At 35.5% G+C, this 19,649-nt stretch overlaps 1 protein-coding gene across 1 annotated transcript; it reads left to right on the forward strand.

Moving 5' to 3' along the window:
- The first annotated feature begins 14,806 nt into the window (after window positions 1-14,806).
- Window positions 14,807-19,446, forward strand: LOC143607097 (5'-adenylylsulfate reductase-like 5). Its single transcript, XM_077082665.1, has 4 exons — window positions 14,807-14,974; window positions 16,383-16,564; window positions 17,423-17,547; window positions 18,924-19,446. The coding sequence occupies exons 1-4, from the start codon at window positions 14,807-14,809 to the stop codon at window positions 19,319-19,321; spliced, it is 873 nt and encodes a 290-aa protein (XP_076938780.1). The 3' UTR covers window positions 19,322-19,446.
- Window positions 19,447-19,649: the final 203 nt, after the last annotated feature.

Here is a 19,649-nt window from a genome sequence, read left to right on the forward strand (position 1 = left end):
ATCCGAATTATTTTCGGATGATTTATTTTTACTTGATTAACTTAGTTTCATGAAAATAGTCCATTTTTAAGGTTTTTATACACCGGTCAGCTCGCTTAGGCGAACTTTGCCGGTTTACGCGTTTTAAGCTTTAAAAGTTTGTTTTTATGTTCTTTTTAGCACAAATAATTATCCGTTTAGTCTCGGATCTTGAAATTTTGCACAAATCAAATTTTGACAGTAAGGAATTTTATAAAATTATTTCTAGAATTAATTTTTATATTTAACATTTATTTATCTATTTTTAAACGTCATTTAAACACCAAATATGTCGAAAATAACAAACGACCTTATAAAAATCCCAAATTTTTCTGGGATGACCCCTGCCATCCACATGGTTCCCTGTAATTTTTTCAGAACCAAAATCTCATTTTTCATGCCATTTTCACTAAAACCGAGCTAGAAAACCCTAGAACTCGTTTTACCGAAAAGCCTACTTAGACTTCTCTAATGGACCTGAAATTTTGTGTGTGACTTTTACATGTTATGAAAAGCTTATCTGGAATTTTCAAGAAGTTTTCATCATGTTTAGCTATTTTTCACCATTTTTAGCCAAAACCGAGCATTAAATTCACCAAATATTCATCCTTTATCCAAAAATTACCAAATTTTCACAGATCTCATATTTTTATGTGTAGATCATCTCTGTGAAATTTCATGACCCAACTCTAAGTCTATCACAATCTGTCCAAACCATAATAAATCATACGAAAACCGAACTACCTTGTGTTTCTAGCTTTAGATCGCAAAGATCTTGCTTTCTAGCCTTTGCTAGCAACTAGATATAACACCTACAAGCACAACAATACCACACCAAGCAAGTTATACCCACAATCAAGCCATTTCTTTCATGGTTTCGGTTAAGACATCAAAACAAAGATTTTAACCGTAAAAATTCGTTTTTGACTCTTTTAACTCCTTTCTTGGACCAAGATCCCTTGTATAACTTGTATACATCACTTGATCATGCAAGAATCGGTTTCATCTCGGGTTTTCACCCATTTTTCATTTGAAACCTCATTTTCTTGTAAATGACTCGAGAAAAGAAGATGAACACGACTATAATCCGGTCCTTACCTCGGTTTCTTGGTATAAATCGAAGAGAGGTTGGATGAATGTTGGAAGGATGGAGAGAATTTGGGAGATTAGGTTTTAGAAAAAAGAAAATGAAAGGGATGAGGGGGTTACCCTCATCCGATCGGAACATATTGGGTGTGGGGTGGGGCCCACACCTTCAATCTTGGCCACACATTCGGATTGTGTAATCCGGATAACGTTGTGGATAATCTGGTTCAGTTCGTTTTTCGGTTAAACGTTTAATTCGACTTAAAACGAGGCTAAAACGGTCGTTTTTCGGCTTAAAAATGAAATTTATATAAAACCGATTTAAAAACTTTAAAAACTTAAACCATGACATTTATTGATTTAACACATCATATTGTCGGTAATTGTGCATCTTTTTCGGCTTGATCGATCGTCTCTTGCTTGGTTTGATATTAAAGGTTTCGTTTAACGTACCGACGTACCATTAAATCGAAATCCTTTTTCTGTGCTATAATTCACTTATCCCGAAGCTTTAATACTTCGTAAACCTTACTAAACATCATATATTTCTTCTATAATGTAATCCCCGATTCGTTCGGGTCTCAATAACCGTTCATCGGTTAATCGTAATTCCAATACGACTAGCTGTACATTCGAGTATAATTCGTACTGTGAATCTTATATACTCGTATAAACACATTATAATTCATATATTCGGTATTAAATAACATGTAAATAGTATATACCGGCTAGGGTATACCTGAATTTGCCGGAATCGTTACAAGATTCCACTTCTAGTTGAAGGCGGTGATTAGAACTCAAAGTATTGTGATGACGTGCCTGTTAGACTGTTCGTCTCACGCGAACTACAGCCGATATTTTCCTCCGGGGAGGAGTAATCGAGTGGGCAATCATCATTTGGAGGAATACTCTTGCCGGAATTACTCTTTTCAGCTATGAAAGGACAATACTTGAGAACAATGGAGCTGGAACTACTAGAATCTCTGTTCTAAGTAGCGCATCCCCACGGTGGGCGCCACTTGTTGCTACAACAACATAGCTAACAACAAGAGTATAACAGTCCAAGAGTGTATCCGAACCAGAGCTTCTATACCAGCTAAGAATCAAAGAAAACACGACTGGTTCATCTCACCAAAGGTGGGGGTCTCCTACAATCAACCTACAGGGTGAGAATTAGTGATATGATACGATTATACGGTTGTAGGAGTGTAAAGAGAGAGTTTTGATAGAATGGAGTGAGGATAGAATGAAAATACGTGACGCGAACGTAGACTTGTACGTAGGATTGCAAATGTTATTAGTTCTAACTTTTAAGCGTGGAAATCAACAAAGGCGGAAACACACAAGAAATTTAACTCCAACTTCATTAACATTAATCATCAATACAAAAGATATGACAATGTTGGTACATGATGTCAGTAGTTCAGTATATACTGTCTGTAATCGAGTTAGTTGGATTTGTATTTGGTTTTAAGCGAAGTTCTCACAAGTTCGCTGATATAGGCGAACTTGTGGAACAAGCGAAGTTAGGGACAACTTCGCCTAAACATGTTAGGCGAAGTTGTCGTCTGATATAAACATATAGCTGCGGCTAGGGTTAAGAGTGAGTAGTTAACGAGTTTACGATTTGTTTAGAGCTTTGTGTAATCGGTGATCAGTGAATCACGTATTTCCAGTTGCAATACAATGTGTCTTTGTTTATTGTAACGTGTGTTTGATCGTGTTAACGTGTATCGTCTTCTACGCTCATATCGTCTTACGTAGGGATTCCGCACCTACGTAGAACGAGATATTCCGTGTAGATCCGGCTGGGAACCTACAATTGGTATCAGAGCATTTGCTCGTGATTGTGTGGTTCGGGATTATCACGCGGGTGTAGAAATCGTTCCGTTCGACTATTCGCGGGACGAGTTTACGTTAATATAACGAATTTTTGTGTCCTACTCACCTCCCACCATCATAAACAACCCATTACACCTTCGCATACCTCGCAAAACGTCAAAATCAAACCTGCAAAATCATCGTGTTCATCAGGCGAAGTTGCCGCTACTGTTTGTAGGGTTTAGGCGAAGATATAAGGTTAAGCGAAGTTATCCTCAACTTCGCCTACCTCACAAGTTCGCTTATCTCAAGCGAAGTTATTAACAACTTCGCCTACCTCACAAGTTCGCTTAACTTAAGTGAAGTTATCTACAACTTCGCCGAATCAGGCGAATTTAAGAAGAGAGCGAAGTTAAGAATTCAAGCGAAGTTAGGACTTAAGCGAAGTTAACTTTAACTTCGCCTACTGGTACTGTTCAAAAATTAAAAAAAATTTCGGGTTTCTTTGTGTTTTCGTTTCGTAAAAGATGACTTCAATAAATATTACGAAACTGGTAAAAATGGAGGTGGAAGCGGGTTCAGCTACTAAGGCACCGAAAATGCTTAAGGGTACCGATTTCGTGGCTTGGAAAGATCGGTTTGAGCAGTATGTTAAATATCAAGATGCTAAGATGTGGGTGTGCATTCAAGATGGATACATTCCACCAACTGCTTTGTATGAGGGTCGTGAACAGATTAAGAAATACAACAAGATGGAAGAGGAAGAAAAGAAGATGTATGAGGCTGAAAGCAAAGCTTATGCTGCGATAACAATGGCTCTTCCACAAGAGATTCTTCACACCTTCAGGAAGTATAAAACAGCTAGAGAGTTATGGGAAGCGCTTGAAAACCGATTTGAAGGTAATGTGGGGATACGTGCATCCAAGATTAAACTACTCAAAACCCAATTCTCGGTGTTCAAGTATTTGAAGAATGAATCACTTGATGATATCATCACGAGATATTATCACCTGATGACCGAACTCAGCAATTATTCCATTGCTTACAAAGAAAAGGAGATCGTAGAAAAACTTCTTGATGCTCTCCCACCGAAATGGGAGATGTACACTGTCTTGATGAGAGAAGATAAAGAGTTTGCCGACTATGACTTGGAAACAGCAGTCAACAAACTACGAACTTTTGAACTTAACATGGTTCGAAAAGAGACACCAACTGATCAGGTTCAGGATCCAGGAATGTATGGTGCGAAAGTTAATTCAAGTTCAAGTTCGAAGTCAGAATCATCTGCTTACTACTCAAAGGGAGACTCGGGCGCTAACTCAACACATGAAGGTCATGTAACTCTCAACATGGATGGTGATGTGTGTTTCGTAGCTGGTGGAACAAATGCTTCTAAACCTCAAGCAACCAAGGGTAGTTTTTCCTCAAGTGTTTCGAACATCAACTACTCTCAGATGCCCATGAGTGTTAAATCTGCTGAACAGCAGTTTGCTCTCTATGCATCTTTCATTGCTTCTTACGAAAATTACATTAAAGGAAAGATTGTTGATCCTGCAACTTTAGACGAAGACTATGATCAGATCGATGCTGATGATCTGGAGGAGATAGATCTGCAGTGGCAGATGGCAATGATTGTAAGAAGAGTTAAAAGGTTTATGAAGAAGACTGGTAGAAAGTTTGTTGGTGAAAGACCAGGTTTTGATAAGTCAAAGGTGCGGTGTTATAACTGTCAACAGAATGGACACTTTGCTAAAGAGTGCACAAATGAACGTGTAGAGCGTAGTCAGAACAGGTCTACACAACAGAGTGGTGGAAGTAGTGAGAATAGGGCGATGATATCCAGACAGAACGGGGAATACAACTGGAATCTGCAAGTTGAGGAAGTGTTCGAACAGGCCAACTTGGTTAACATCGAAACTGAAGAAAAACCCAGAGAGACAAAAGAAAATCAAGCTTACATGGAAGAAGTGACAGATCAGCTCTCTGAGGTAAGTTCTAAACTCCCTTGTACAAAATGTGAAAATCTGTCAGAACAATTGAAAACAATAACTGATGAGTTTGTTAGTTTGGATGCACAATTTAAAACATTAAAAGAAGATCATCATTACACTAAAACTAGAGAAAACAGTTACAAGGTAAAAATAAAAGCTAGTGAGAAAGATATCAGAAGTCTTAAAGCCAGTCTAGCTGAAAAAATACAAGTAATTGATCTTAGCTATGAAGTGTTAGAAGAGAAAACCAAACTAATTGCTGAAAGGGATAAACAGATAGCTGATCACCAGGTGAAAGTGGTGGAACTAAACAGAAAGCTTGAGCAATTTAGAAATTCCTCTGCTATACTTGATCACCTCGTAAGTGATCAACGTTCCCTAGCTAAAAGGGGAGGAATTGGATATAATGAAGTTCCACCACCTTATAATCATAACTACACTTATGATCCTAGTAATCAGAAATCTGTTGATGTTGAAATTTGTCAGACAGTTCCTGTTAAGGTTACGATTAAAGATCCAGAAGTTAGTAAAGGGGAAATGAGTAAGCCTGTTTCTAATGTTAAGATTTCTGTTCCTAGTCCTGTCTCATCAAATTCGGACAAGACATCCGAGTCGAGTGAGACAAAAGTAGAGGAAATGTTACTAAAACGTGGAGAGGAACATAAACCAACTGAAAAGAATTCTCTACTAAACCCGTATGTCCCACCATATGTTAGACAAACGGGCAGTAATGCAGCCTCAACATCTAAAACAACTATTGAGACGAAAGTTGAACACAGGAGTTGTTTCAGATGCAATCAAATAGGACACCTGATTGCTGATTGCCCTCTGAAGCAGAGATTCAGAGGTATGAGGCCTTCGAAAACTGAGAACAGAAATAACAGTAATCACTATAATGGTAAAAATGAAAACTCATCAAAGTTCAGACATTGGACTAATCCAGGTTTTCAAAGAAATCGATCTCAGTTTTTCCCTTTTAACAACCAAACCATTAGTAATAATTCATTTAATTCACGAAGGTTTGGATGGCCTCATAGTCAATCTACAGGAAGGTATCCTTTTAGGACTTACAGATATCATTCTAATACTAACTTTGGACAGCCAAAGTACGGGATGTATCGACCCAAGACCAATAGGTCTTGGGTCCCCAGATTTTAATCCTTTGCTTTAATCGTGCAGGAATAGTTGAACAGGGCTGCAAACAATCTATGGGTTGTGGATAGCGGCTGTTCCCGGCACATGACGGGTAACAAGAATTTGTTACACGAATGGAAAGCTGTTCAAGGAGGAAGAGTAAGTTTTGCTGGAGAGAGTGGTGGAAGGATTACTGGAATTGGGACGGTGACTAATGGTAAAATGAAGTTAGAGAATGTGAATTTCGTTGAAGAACTGAAGCATAATCTGCTGAGTGTGTCTCAGATTTGTGACAAAGAGTACACTGTGCGCTTTACCAAAGAAGAAGCGATCGTATTGTATCCTGGTTTCAAGATACCAGAGGAATGGATTGTAATGAAGGCTCCAAGGGAAAAGAATACATATGTTATGGATATGAGGTCGACTGAGATGGCAACAGAAGAATCCTGTCTTCTGTCAAAAGCAACTGAATCAGAGTCCGAGTTATGGCATCAGAGAATGGGGCATATACATCTTCGAAAAATGAACTACATGTCAAGAATGGGCTGGTGCTGGGTGTTCCCTTGAAGAATTTCAACTTAGAAGACCAATGCTTATCGTGCAAAAAGGGAAAGCAACACAAGAAATCTCATCACACCAAGAAGGTTAATTCAATAGTCAGTACCCTGGATCTACTTCACATGGACCTCTTCGGTCCCGTGAATGTAAAAAGCCTAGGTGGAACATCATACTGTTTGGTGATCACTGATGATTTCTCTCGATATTCTTGGGTATATTTCTTGAAGACCAAGGATGAAACGGTGCAGTTGGTAATAAATTTGATTACCAAGGTTGAGAATATTATGGGGAAAAAGGTTAAATACATCAGGAGTGACAATGGGACAGAGTTCAAAAACTATCAGATGGAGATTTTCTGCTTACAGAAAGGGATAGACCACCAGTACAGCGCTCCGTATACTCCGCAACAAAATGGGGTGGCTGAGAGGAAGAACAGAACGCTAATTGAAGGAGCCAGAACCATGCTGGCTGATTCTAAACTTCCTGTGGTGTTCTGGGCTGAAGCTGTCGCAACAGCCTGTTATATCCTTAATAGAGTTTTAACTGTTAAAAGATTGAATAAAACATGTTATGAACTTATGCATGGGAGAAAGTTTAACTTGAGTGGTCTCGAACCATTCGGGTCCCCGTTTTCGATATTAAAGACGAACTCAAAATTTGGTGAAATAGCCGACGAAGGTATTTTAGTCGGATATGTTGTTGGGACTCCCAACAGACGAGTCTTTAATCTATCGACCAGCAAGGCTGAGATGGTGTGTAACACTGATATCACAAGTTACAAATCACCAATACCAAGCATGGGACCCGCTAGGGCTTTCGACTATGATAGGCTTTTTAAATCTTTTAACATGCCTTACTTGGATTGTGCAGAAGTTGATGAGAGAATTGCTACAAAGATGCTTTATGATGAGGAAGAAAATTATGCGCAACGACCGCAGTACGATGAATGTCAACCTTCCTCGTCAAATGCTGTCGATACCCCTGCTGCCTCTACAGAAGAGGAATTCTTTAATCCGTTTCACTCTCAACAACAATCACCCATTGATGAGCTACCTTCGAACCTTGAAGACAATCTGCAAGTCAGTTCGGTTTCGACTACGAGAGGTCACAAAAATCACCCTTTGGAGAACGTGATAGGTGATCTATCCGACGGTGTACAAACAAGACAAAGCTTGAATGAGCACACCTGTGTTTACACAAGCATTAAAGATACAGGCATCATTAACGAATGCTTGTACACCTGCTTCATCAGCCAGATTGAACCAAAGAACTATCAAATGGCTCTCAAGGACAGCTCGTGGGTCGAAGCCATGCAAGAAGAGTTAGCCCAGTTCAAAAAGATGGAGGTATGGAATTTGGTTGCAAAACCGAAAAATGTGCATGCGATTGGCACAAAATGGGTTTTCAAATGTAAGAGAGATGAAAAAGGGATAATTATCAGGAACAAGGCGAGGCTGGTTGTAAAAGGTTTTAATCAGCAAGAGGGGATCGACTACAATGAAGTGTTTGCTCCTGTGGCGAGATTAGAAGCGATTCGATTGTTTTTGGCATTTGCTGCACACAAGGAGATGGAGGTGTTCCAGTTAGACGTGAAGAGTGCGTTTCTTAACGGTAAAGTCGATGAGGTGGTGTACGTTGAGCAACCTCCGGGTTTTCCTGACCCAGACTTTCCTGATCATGTGTACAAGCTAAGTAAAGCGCTATACGGGCTACATCAGGCCCCTCGTGCCTGGTACTCAACTCTATCCGATTACTTGCTTGAGAATGAATTTGAAAGGGGAAAGATTGATAGCACACTGTTCGTTAAGAGAAACGGAAGCGACTTTCTTCTGGTGCAAGTCTACGTGGACGACATCATCTTTGCTGCATCAAAAGTCACCATGTGTCAGGAATTTGAAGCCGTCATGAAAAAGATGTTTGAAATGAGTGCTATGGGTGAACTAACTTTCTTTTTAGGACTGCAGGTTGATCAGAAGAAAGATGGAATGTTCATTCATCAGACTAAATATGTCCATGACGTTCTCAAATGCTTCAAGATGGAGGACAGCACTCCATTTGATACTCCAGTTTGCGTCAACCATAAACTGGGTGCTGATTCAGACGGTGATGCAGACGTGGACCCAAATTGAACTTGAAGGTAACTAAATGATTTTTATGTCATTTAAATAGTATGTATATGTAACACACTATTACAGAACTAGGAGAAAAAGGAAAATTATACTTTCGATGACTGCAGGGTATCTACAAATAAAATGACAATAAGAACATTAACAAAACATGACTTATTATTATTTATTTTGAATGGACAAGCAGTTCTTGGGTCATCGGATTGTTAAGTGAAAGCATAATTAGCAAAGTCAAAGTGGGTTGAATAATCTTCTAGAGAATAGATATGGCAAATGAATCAATCTAAAGTGCCATGTTATCAATGCTCATGTGGTTGGTCATTTAAGGAACAAATTAAATATACAGGAAAATTGGAAGCTTCAGGATTTTGAAAACTCAACGTTGACTTTCTGGTCAACATTGACCACAATGTCAGCGGCGGAGATTATGGGGATGACCGGAACATGTTCATCTGTGTTGGGTTTTATATCCCAACTGAGATTTAAAATTGGCTTATCATATTCCTTGTAGTATTGTTTGGTTTTCAAACTAGTCGTTATAGTCCAAATCCAAATTTTTTTTGTTGGTTACTTTGTGAAAATAGCTCACCGTTCACGAGATCACATAGATTTCTAATTTTTTACAATTTTTCGCCAAACATGTTACGGATACGGTGGTGTTCTTAAGTGGCGCTATTGTATGTGCTGTAAATTTGTAAATTTGTTCACCAAACAATTTTTATCTGTAAGTTTTCACCAAACATTTTTATATGTAAATTTGTATGTGTTTTAAAACATTTTACATCTCATTTCTCAGTTATTAATTAATTATATAATAATAATTTTTTATCTTATTTATGTATTTTTTTTCTTTCTTCAATTCACAAAATATATAAAGAAAAAAGAGAGAGAGAAAAGAAATAAATAGTAAATTTACATATATAAACAATCGTGTATGCTTATGCTAATAGTCTAATCTAGTATGCTTGATTTCTTTTCTTCACATATATTTGCCAGTTAAAAAGTGATTATGATTATTTTGTCTGGCCAATAATTCATGCAATCATATTTTACAGAAGGGATATCTATCGGATGAGGGAGTCGATTTTTTTTTTCATGCCAATCAACAATGTTAACTACAAAGTCGAAGATAAATGTCACATACATAAATGAAAATTGAATATAATTTGGAGAATTAGAGATTAACCATACTAAATTTAGATATGTCACACCCTGACCGACGATATGGATTAAACGTCGGGGCGTAACGTTGATTGTTCATCACACAATGACACTAATTAATGTGAAAATATAATTTATTTAATTAAACTAGGTTATTGACCTGTGTATTACACGGGCAGAAATATACAAGACCGTCCAAGTAAGCGTAACGTTGATTGTTCATCACACAATGACACTAATTAATGTGAAAATATAATTTATTTAATTAAACTAGGTTATTGACCTGTGTATTACACGGGCAGAAATATACAAGACCGTCCAAGTAAACGTATATATAATTTCAAACGACAACATTTTTTAATATGCATTCTGAGACAGCAATATAATTTATAATTGTAAAACGAAAACATAATATGAAAGACATGGATTACAAAAAATGACATTACATAGTAGAATGTTTTCAAACAAAATTTTAAACTTTAAAACATAAACTTCAAAAGCTACAAATTTTTACTTATAAACAATATTTTTTGCTTTCTTTGCAACTTTCTCCTGCTTATCTAAAATAAGTATTTATTTTTTGTTCGTCTCTACTCTTCACTCTTGATAAATCAACATAAGGGTATGTTTGGCAAGGAGTTTTTAAGAGCTTTTAGGGGCTTCAAGCTTCAAGCTTTTAAGAAAAAGCTCCTACCTAACAAAAAGCCTTGTTTGGTTCAATGAGCTTGAAGCTTTTATATTAGGAGAAAAAGCTCTTTTTCTAAACGCTACTACTACTAGCGTTTGAGAAAAAGATACAAGCTTTTACAATTTTGGTACTTGAACTTTCATCAACTTTTGTTAATTTATATAATAGTTACATATTTTACCCTTATTCAAAATTAACTATCCCCATGACTCTTTAAAAGTCCATAACTTTTTCACACGTTAATATTTTTTTTAAACACATTACATCAAAAAGAAGAGCATTTTATTCTCTTTAATTTGAGTATGATATTGATATACTTCTTTACCGGTTATGATTGGCAACAAGTCGAGTCAGATGAGCTCGGGTCATGTGTAAGACCAAATTAGGGTCGGAACGAGTCGATAAAAAAGGGTTAACTTAGTTCGGTTCGTGTCGGTACGGTTTTGGGTCGAAAGAGGCCGGGTCAGAACATGTTTCAAATTAAAACGGTGTCGGGTCGGAAAGGGTTTCAAATCAAAAAAGGTTGGTTTAAAAAACTATATATTTGAAATTACTGTATATTTTAGCTTTGTTTCTTAATTTTCGTCACGATTACACGCTTGCTGCCTTTACACGAAGTATACGTCTGCATTCGGGTTATGCGTGCACTAATATCAAGTGAATCACGTACTGACACTAATTATGCGATTGATCTCAGGTTGCGCGCGCACTCCGCCGCACCGCGCTGGCACCCAATTGGTTTTATTAAAAGCTCCAGCTACTCTGCCAAATACCTAAATATATCTAAAAAAACTCCAGCTACTCTGCCAAACACCTAAACATATCTAAAAAGCTACAGCTAACAGCTACCAGCTTCCAGCTAGTTTTGCCAAACATACCCAAAGTTTACCATGTGTAAAACGGGTCTTTTAAGTAGGGGCATTTACATATTTCCCCTTCCTAAACTTTGAAATTACATATTTTCCCAAACCATGCTTAAAGAGCATTGTACATTTTGTATTTAAAACTTGTACTTTGAGGAAATTTGTAATTTACGTAGTTTAGGAAGGGGAAATATGTAAAAATCTCTGCCAACAACTCTTGCTAAAGACTGGCCTAGACTTTTGTTGATGATCATTGCAAAACCAAACTATAACAGGAAACTGTCTTCTCTAAAAACTTAAACAGGAGCTTTTTTTATCTGAAGGTGTCAATTATATATATATATCGGGTGGAGTTATAATAAGAAGTGGAGTATGTCTAAGAAGCGTAAGAAGTAATCTGGTGCGTTAGATTTGGTGATCTGATGGTTTAGATGGAAAGTGTGTTTTTTAGGCGGTGTATTTTATTTTAATACTTGTTTTATAACACTTTAGGGGCATAATCGTCCAGTGTGTTATATTATATATGGAAACATTATCAATCTATAATTATCGGGTTTTAATCTAAATTTAAAAACACAACACTAAGAACATCACAAGATGTATAACGGTGTGTTTTAAATAAAAATAATCAAAATTTCAAAAAACACCAGATTTTAATCCAAATTTAAAACACAACACTAAGAACACCAAGAACAAAGACACACTAACTTGAATATCATAACCAACACTAATGAATAAGATATATTGCAGTGTGTTTTTTAATCAAATAATAATCAAAATTTGAAAACAACACCAAATTTATTCCAAATTTAAACCACAACACCAAAAACACAAGAACAAAAACACACCTACAAGTAAAACAATGACTATAAATTCAAACTATAACAGAAACACACTAATAATAAACACCAACATATTTCAAATTGATCTTCAACATTAGAAACAATGAACGTTATTTAAGTGAAAAAAAAAACATTATATTTCGGTTAACAATAACTACAACAAACTAAAAACACTATGAACAACATATACATACAATGAACAATAAATAAATTACAATGAAAAAGAAATATAATGCACAAAGTTAAATAAAAATTGCATATTAGTTAAGGGTTTAATTATAAAAGAATTGCATTGTTGAAAGTTGAGTTGGGGGATTATTTTCTTTGAATAAAAACACTTTTTTATGTCAAGGGTCCATCATTTGAATATAAGAGGTACCATTTATCTCTTTTAGATACACTATACACCATAACCAATTTATGTGCCTTTTGCAAACCACCATTTACTAGCATCCAACATTAGAAAAAAGCATAATCATATTTGTTCACAAACTATCACCATTTACAAGCTTACCTACAAAACAAATCAAATCCACAGAAGATCTAAATAACGTGTACCATCAAACCAGGAATCCTTTACTAGTAACCTGGCTCCACATCTTGCAATCGCCATCGCCTGTAAAACCACCATCCACAATCTCGCTAAACCTTTATTGGGTTGCCGGAACTACCGGAAACAACCGCCGCCACGATTACGACCTAACCCCTGTCTTCGCCGGAAACCACCGTCACTCCCTACCATAAACAACCGCCTCCACGATTACGACCTACCCCATGTCTTCGCCGGAACCACTTCTACATTCTATCCGGCGGCGTTCAATCCCCCACCGTTGACAGATCGGTGTTAATCACCGCGATTACGAGTGGAATTGTTATGAAAGTTATGGATCTATAATATTGAATTGACTTACCGCGGAAGACTGGTCGGTATCGACACCGAGGAAGGCAAAAATATGAGTAGTTTTGTCGAGGAGAATTTTGAAGATAACATGATGATATGTTGATGTAGGGTTCTGTGGTGAATAGAAATTGATCGGAAATGATGTTTCTTAAATAAAATGTAGGATTCATAGGATTATTTAATTAGTAATGATGTTACAATTACCTAAATAAATTAATTTCAAAATTAACAAAATATATGGACGAAAACACCCTTGTATGGAGATTTAGATCCAATTGACAAAAACACTTCTTACACTTCTTCAGAAAAATCTGCTTCTTATTATAACCTTGCTCTATATCTATATATCTATATATATGTGTGTGTGCGCGCGCCTTGTCTCATATCCCTCCGCTTTCTAGGCTGGTGGCTGACATGTCGTGTTATGATTGCTAGGACGTTTGGCATCCGCGGAACTTTCTAAGGCCTTTAGATTCTGCATTAAATGTCAAAATCCTATATATGTTGTTAGGGTTTCTATTTTTGCTTCTCTTCTTTTTTTTCTCTCGTTTACAACTTTCTAAGTTTCCATTTAATATCTTCGTGTTTTTCCTTCCTTCTTTATGGCTTCATCCTCTAAATGAGCATCACGTACAACAGTGCTAAGACCGGCAACTTCTACAAGCACAAAGTATTTCTAAGGTGGTCAAAGGACTTACTATGGGGATCTCTTGTATGATTACGGGATCGACCTAAGTGGAGGCCTGAATCTTTAAGATGGCTATACGATGCACCACAATTTGTATGTTGATTTCTTTACTTCCATGCACTTTCGTCTTCCCATGAGTTGTTTGAACCTTTTTTGATACTATACAGATCACAATTTTCAAGTGCGTAGCATTTATGTAAGGTTTACGAAATTTTTGTTGATGCCATAACTCTAAACCCACCTTGCTCCATTTTTGGTCTTTTAATAAGTTTACTTATAAGAACAAATGATATTCTTTTGACAAGAGTCGACGCACCTCTTGGAATGCTTCTTCTTACTTCCTCCGGGATTGATAAAGGAAAAGAGTTAATGATAGATCAACTGTCTGTTAGTGCTGAAACAATAAAGCAAGATGTTAGTATTCCTTTGGGTACCTTTAGATTTCCATATCAATCCCATGTGACATCCCATCTCGTATGAAGTGGAATGTTAAGAATAATTTTTCTGTTGAAGTATCAGCTTGATCAGGAAATTGAGAATCTCGTCGGTTAAACTTACCATGTTTTCGTTACCTAAGTTACAAATTTTGTTGGCTTTTTAATTAAATTAGTTACGTCCTCATTAATCTATTGTGATTAACACAAATCAAATAATAAAATTAATAACAAACACAAATTTTTAAGAGAATGGAAGTAGAAATATATTTAAAAAAAAAGAAAAAGAAAAACTTTACAAGTAACATCGAAACCACTAGCCACATGCCCATTTGGTAACAAACAATAAATATACATGAAGATAAAATACAATTAACAAGAAAGAAGATTTTTGATTAGATTTTTCGAAATCATCATATCATCATCATCATCGCTTTCGTCAAATTGTCTCTCAGAAACCATTGAATCGTTCCATTTCATTGTGTAGATAAGATAATGGGGTCGTCAATGAAATTAGCGGTGTGTTTAATGTTCATGAGGCTGTTGTTTACATCTTCACCGGCCTTGGCATGCCTTCCTCCTCCTCAAACCCAAATGCATCCATTCCTTCTCGATCTAAAGCTTCAGTGCCCTACCGCCATCGCATCTTCTCCGCCTATCGAGGTGCGAATCTTATTATTATTATTATTATTATTATTATTATTAGAATAGGTTAGGGCATTTCAATTGTATTTTTCCAATTTTTTATTTTTTATTTTAGGTTTTTAGGGCATAAACTTATATTTGGGGAAAATCTGAATCATTCATTCGGCATGTCTGTGAAACTTAACCATTAAGAGGTGTAAGTCCAGTGTTGTAGAAATCCCTAGGCGCTATTCGAGCTATGGACTATTGATTAATCGGATTGGAATTTAAATGCAATTATTCAAATATACATATATGTACCTAATTATATATATATAATTTTCAATTTTGACCGATCTTGACCAATTAGCGAAAAATCGGTGACCAGTCGCTGGGGGTACCGACTATTGATAAATCGGGGATTAATCGGATTGGAATTTAAATGTAATTTTTCTAGTATGCTTATATATACCAAATTTTATATATAAAATTGCAACTTTGACTGATCTTGACTAATTAGCGTTTAATTGGTGACTAGTCGGTGGGGTGGGGTACTGACTAGTGATAAATCAGGGACTAATGGGCGCCTAGACGGGGTTTTTACAACATTGGGTGTAACCAAACAGCCTCTTGATGGAATCATCAAGAGGCTACCAAACAACCCCTTACACTTTGCATCAAGTTCGTGTTTTAATGATCAAATTGAATTGAATTACTCTTGAATCTGATTATAGAATCATTCATATGAACTAGGGTTGTAAACAAACCGAATGTTTGGCTACCTATTCGGCTGGAAGTTACTTTATGTTCCTAAGTGGACAAGCACGTACAGAGGCCTTGTCTATTCAATTGTGTTCGTGAACATTTGCTAAGATGTTTGTTTATGTCTATTAATGTTGTTTGTTCATTAAGGTTTTTTTTTTATTTATATTTTTTAATGGTTTTTCTAATCTTATTATATAGACATAAGCAAAATATTAATTACTATAAAACAAAAATATAAATGAGTATTATGTGATTAGTTTATAAGAAAATTAACATATGAATATGAATGTTCAAAAAAATACCAACACAAACTTGGTAGCCGGATGGAACCGTTGACACTTTCCATTCTTGGTTAGCCAAGCCAGATAGAGTATTGTTTGCGTTTGTTTGTTTGTGTTACCGAACCACTCACAAACAAGTTCATTTTCTTAATGAATGAACACAACAAAAAATTTCGTCAGTTAGGTGTTCGTGAGCTGTTCGCTTTTCCAATAAAGCCTTAATGAACGAACATGAACAAGGCCTTGTTTGGTTATCTTCGGTTCGCTTCAGTTCATTTACAACCCTAATATAAACTATGGAATTAGATTCATATTAACAAAAAAACAATAGGATGATTTAATGTCATAAATATACTTCTTTAATGTTAGTTGATTTTTTATTAATCATTTGCCGGGTGCAGATTGATGGGGAGTTACTTGATAGTATGTTGAGATCGTCTAAACCGAACACATATACAGTTGTATTATTCTATGCTTCTTGGTGCCCATTTTCCAAGATTATGCAGCCCAAATTTGATGCTCTTGCATTAATGTATCCACAAATGAAGCATGTAAAGATTGAACAATCATCAAACCTACCAACGTAAGTTATTGTATTTAATCAGTTTCTGTAACCATCTGTTCGTTAACAGTTACCGCCAGCGTGTGAACGAACTGGACGAACACAAGCGGAATTCAAAAATTGAATGTTTTCCAAGATTTTGCAGCCCAAGTTTATGTTCGTTAAACGAACAGGGATTTCTAGTTTGTGTTCGTTCACTAATAAAATGAATGTGCTCATATTCGTTAAGAAAATGAACGTGCTCGTGTATGTTCGTTCATTAAGTCTAAACGAACTGTTCGTGAACTTAAACGAACGAACATTAGCTAACATAAATCAACGAATTTAACTGAGCTAAAACCAATTAACTGTAAGTGTGAATAACATGTTGGGTCTAAAACTTAATTGCTAAAGGCTAAATTGTAGTGGGCCTAAAATGTTTACAATAATATATTGACAAATCATAAGTGAATGAACTTAAACAAACATAAACGAACATAAACAAACTTACATAGATGAATTTAAACGAGTGAATGTAAACAAGCATTCATGAACATAGAATGAGACATGTGTTTATGTTCGTTCGTTTATTAAATAAATGAACTTCCTATCGAATGATTCACTAAACACTTGGTTCGTTTACTGTTCTAGAAATCGGTCAAATGGGTGTAACAGATTGAGAGTTGCCCAAATCTATTTTTGATGCATGCAAATTCTTAAATCATTTTACTTAGATTCAACTTTTTTTGTTATAGTATTGTTTTCAGTTATAATTAATTCATTACTTATGTTATAAGAAATGAACAAAAAAATGTGTCAGCTTAAGCGGTTCATGTTCATTATAATAGCAACCCGGTCATCTTGCCATGCCAGCCTAAGTGGTTCGTGTAATTTGTGCAGTGTTTTCTCTATACATGGAATTCACAGTGTTCCGTCAATTGTAATAGCAAGCAAAACAGATCGTGTTCATTATCATGGTCCAAAAGATTTGCACTCCCTTTCAGAGTTCTATCAAACAACTACAGGTAACATTTTTAAATATTCAGTTTCAGCAATTGTTTTTGTCTTATTGTTTTTAGAAGTAGAGGTGTAAATGAGCTGAACAGAGCTCGGCTCGTTTAACTTACGACAGCTCAAGCTCGGCTCGTTTTGAGCTCTATTTCTAAAGATCGAGCTTGGTTTGCGAGTAGTTTTTCAAGCTTGAGCTAGGCTCAGGCTTAGTTCGTTTATTAGTTATGAATTAATTTATATACATATGGAATTATATTTGTAAAGTATTTTAATTTTTTTATTAATACACCACATAATGTATATTATTTGGTTATTTTTTCACAATTTTATATGCAATAATAGTTATTATAGAAGTATATATTTAATATAATAAATTAAAAATATATAAATAGACTTGCGTTGGCTTGTGTATGCTCATAAGCCAACTCGAGCTCAATTAAAAGTGAAGCTTAGGATCGGCTTGTTACGAGCTCTATTTCTAAAGCTCGAGCTTAGCTCGTGAGTTGTTTTTCAAGCTCAAGCTCGGATCGGGCTCAGTTCGTTTTTTATTTTACAAATAATTCATATACATTTATAGTTATTCTTTATATGTATTTTAGTTCTAGTTTGTATGTATAACGTATATTTTTAATCATAACTTTATATTTAATAACAATTATTATAAAAATATGTATTTAGCATATTAAAAAAAATTATATAAATAATAGGCTGGCAAGTCAGCTTGAGCTCGATGAAAAGTGAAGCCCAAGCATAGGCTCATTTTTAAACAAGCTTATTTTTAGGCTCGAAATTAGGTTCGAGCTCAGCTTGTTTAGGGCTCTATTTCCTTAGATTGAGCTTGGCTCGGGATTAATTACTTTATACTTTATAGTTAGTATTTATATATCTTTAATTCTAATTCTTATATATAACAGAATCAATATTATTTAGTTATTTTTGCCATTAGTTTATATATGATAATAATTATTATAAAAAATATATTTCATTATTTTAATTTAATTTATATAAATAATATGCTCGTTTTGCCTCCCAAGCTAGCTCAAGCTCGGTAAAAAGTGAAGCTTGGGCTTGTTTCTTATATATTAATTAATTTATATACATTTAAAATTATTTTTTTATGTATATTTTAATTCCAGTTTTTATATACAACATAATGTATATTGTTTAGTTATTTATGTCATAACTTTATATATAATAATAATAATAATAGTAATTCTTATAAAAATATTTATTATAAATTATAAGCTCATTTAGGCTCGTGGCCGGGTCGAGTTGGTTTAATTAACAAGCTTATTTTTGGGCTCGAGATCGATGTTTAAGCTCGGCTCGATCCCTATCTAGAAGTTATCATTCTAATATTTTATGATTCTTTGAATCCCAACGATTTTAGGACTCAAGTATGCAATGAACATCACAGAAGATGATGATCAATGGTATTCTTCTGATGAAAACACCTCCCGAGCTCTTCAATCATGGAAGGATGAACCCTATCTGCTCTTTTCATTATTATTCGTCTCATTAAAGGTGGTGTTCTTATTATGTCCCAACATTGTATCCAATGTGGTAGCTTTGTGGGTTACATACATTCCGAGGTTGAATCTAGCCATCTTTGGGGAGTCAAGACAGCTTTTGACTCATGCGCTTCATTTGTTTAATGTGAAGTCCGTATTTGGTAAGTTTACGATTACCAAAAGTAGGAACTTTCATCATGGTGCACGAGGCGCGCGCGTTTTAGCGTCGTCTTTGGCGTCGGTGTCGTTGGGAGAATCATCTTCTGCAAGGGAATGAAGGTGGTGAGTATAGTGGTTGATTTGTAGGGTATAAGTGCACAATGATAAAGATTTGCTTTGTTACTTTATAAAAGTTTGAATGAGGTGAACAAGTTGTGTGTAATATATGATGTTTTTCTTCTTTTGTGTTTTGTTTCTTTATATAATGGTTTGAAATGGCAACCAAATATGAATTTAGTAAAAAAAAAATATATAGAAAAATAAGATGGGAGATAGATTTGGAATTGAAATTTGTTAAATGAATTGGAAATTGTCAAAGGGAGTAGATTAGAATTTAGATTTTATGGTACATTTGGTTTGACCAAATAATAATATCCGGTTTGGAC

Source organism: Bidens hawaiensis, unplaced genomic scaffold (genome assembly GCF_021521415.1).
Source record: "Bidens hawaiensis isolate Kalapana, Puna unplaced genomic scaffold, B.hawaiensis_p1.1 tig00079430_1, whole genome shotgun sequence".
NCBI classification, from domain to species: domain Eukaryota; kingdom Viridiplantae; phylum Streptophyta; class Magnoliopsida; order Asterales; family Asteraceae; genus Bidens; species Bidens hawaiensis.

Excerpts from the sequence above, each read along its gene's own strand:
- LOC143607097 (XM_077082665.1), top strand. The coding sequence starts at position 14,807 with ATGGGGTCGTCAATGAAATTAGCGGTGTGTTTAATGTTCATGAGGCTG. Across the intron at positions 14,975-16,382 it reads CATCTTCTCCGCCTATCGAG|ATTGATGGGGAGTTACTTGA; the intron begins GTGCGAATCTTA and ends TGCCGGGTGCAG. Across the intron at positions 16,565-17,422 it reads CAATCATCAAACCTACCAAC|TGTTTTCTCTATACATGGAA; the intron begins GTAAGTTATTGT and ends TAATTTGTGCAG.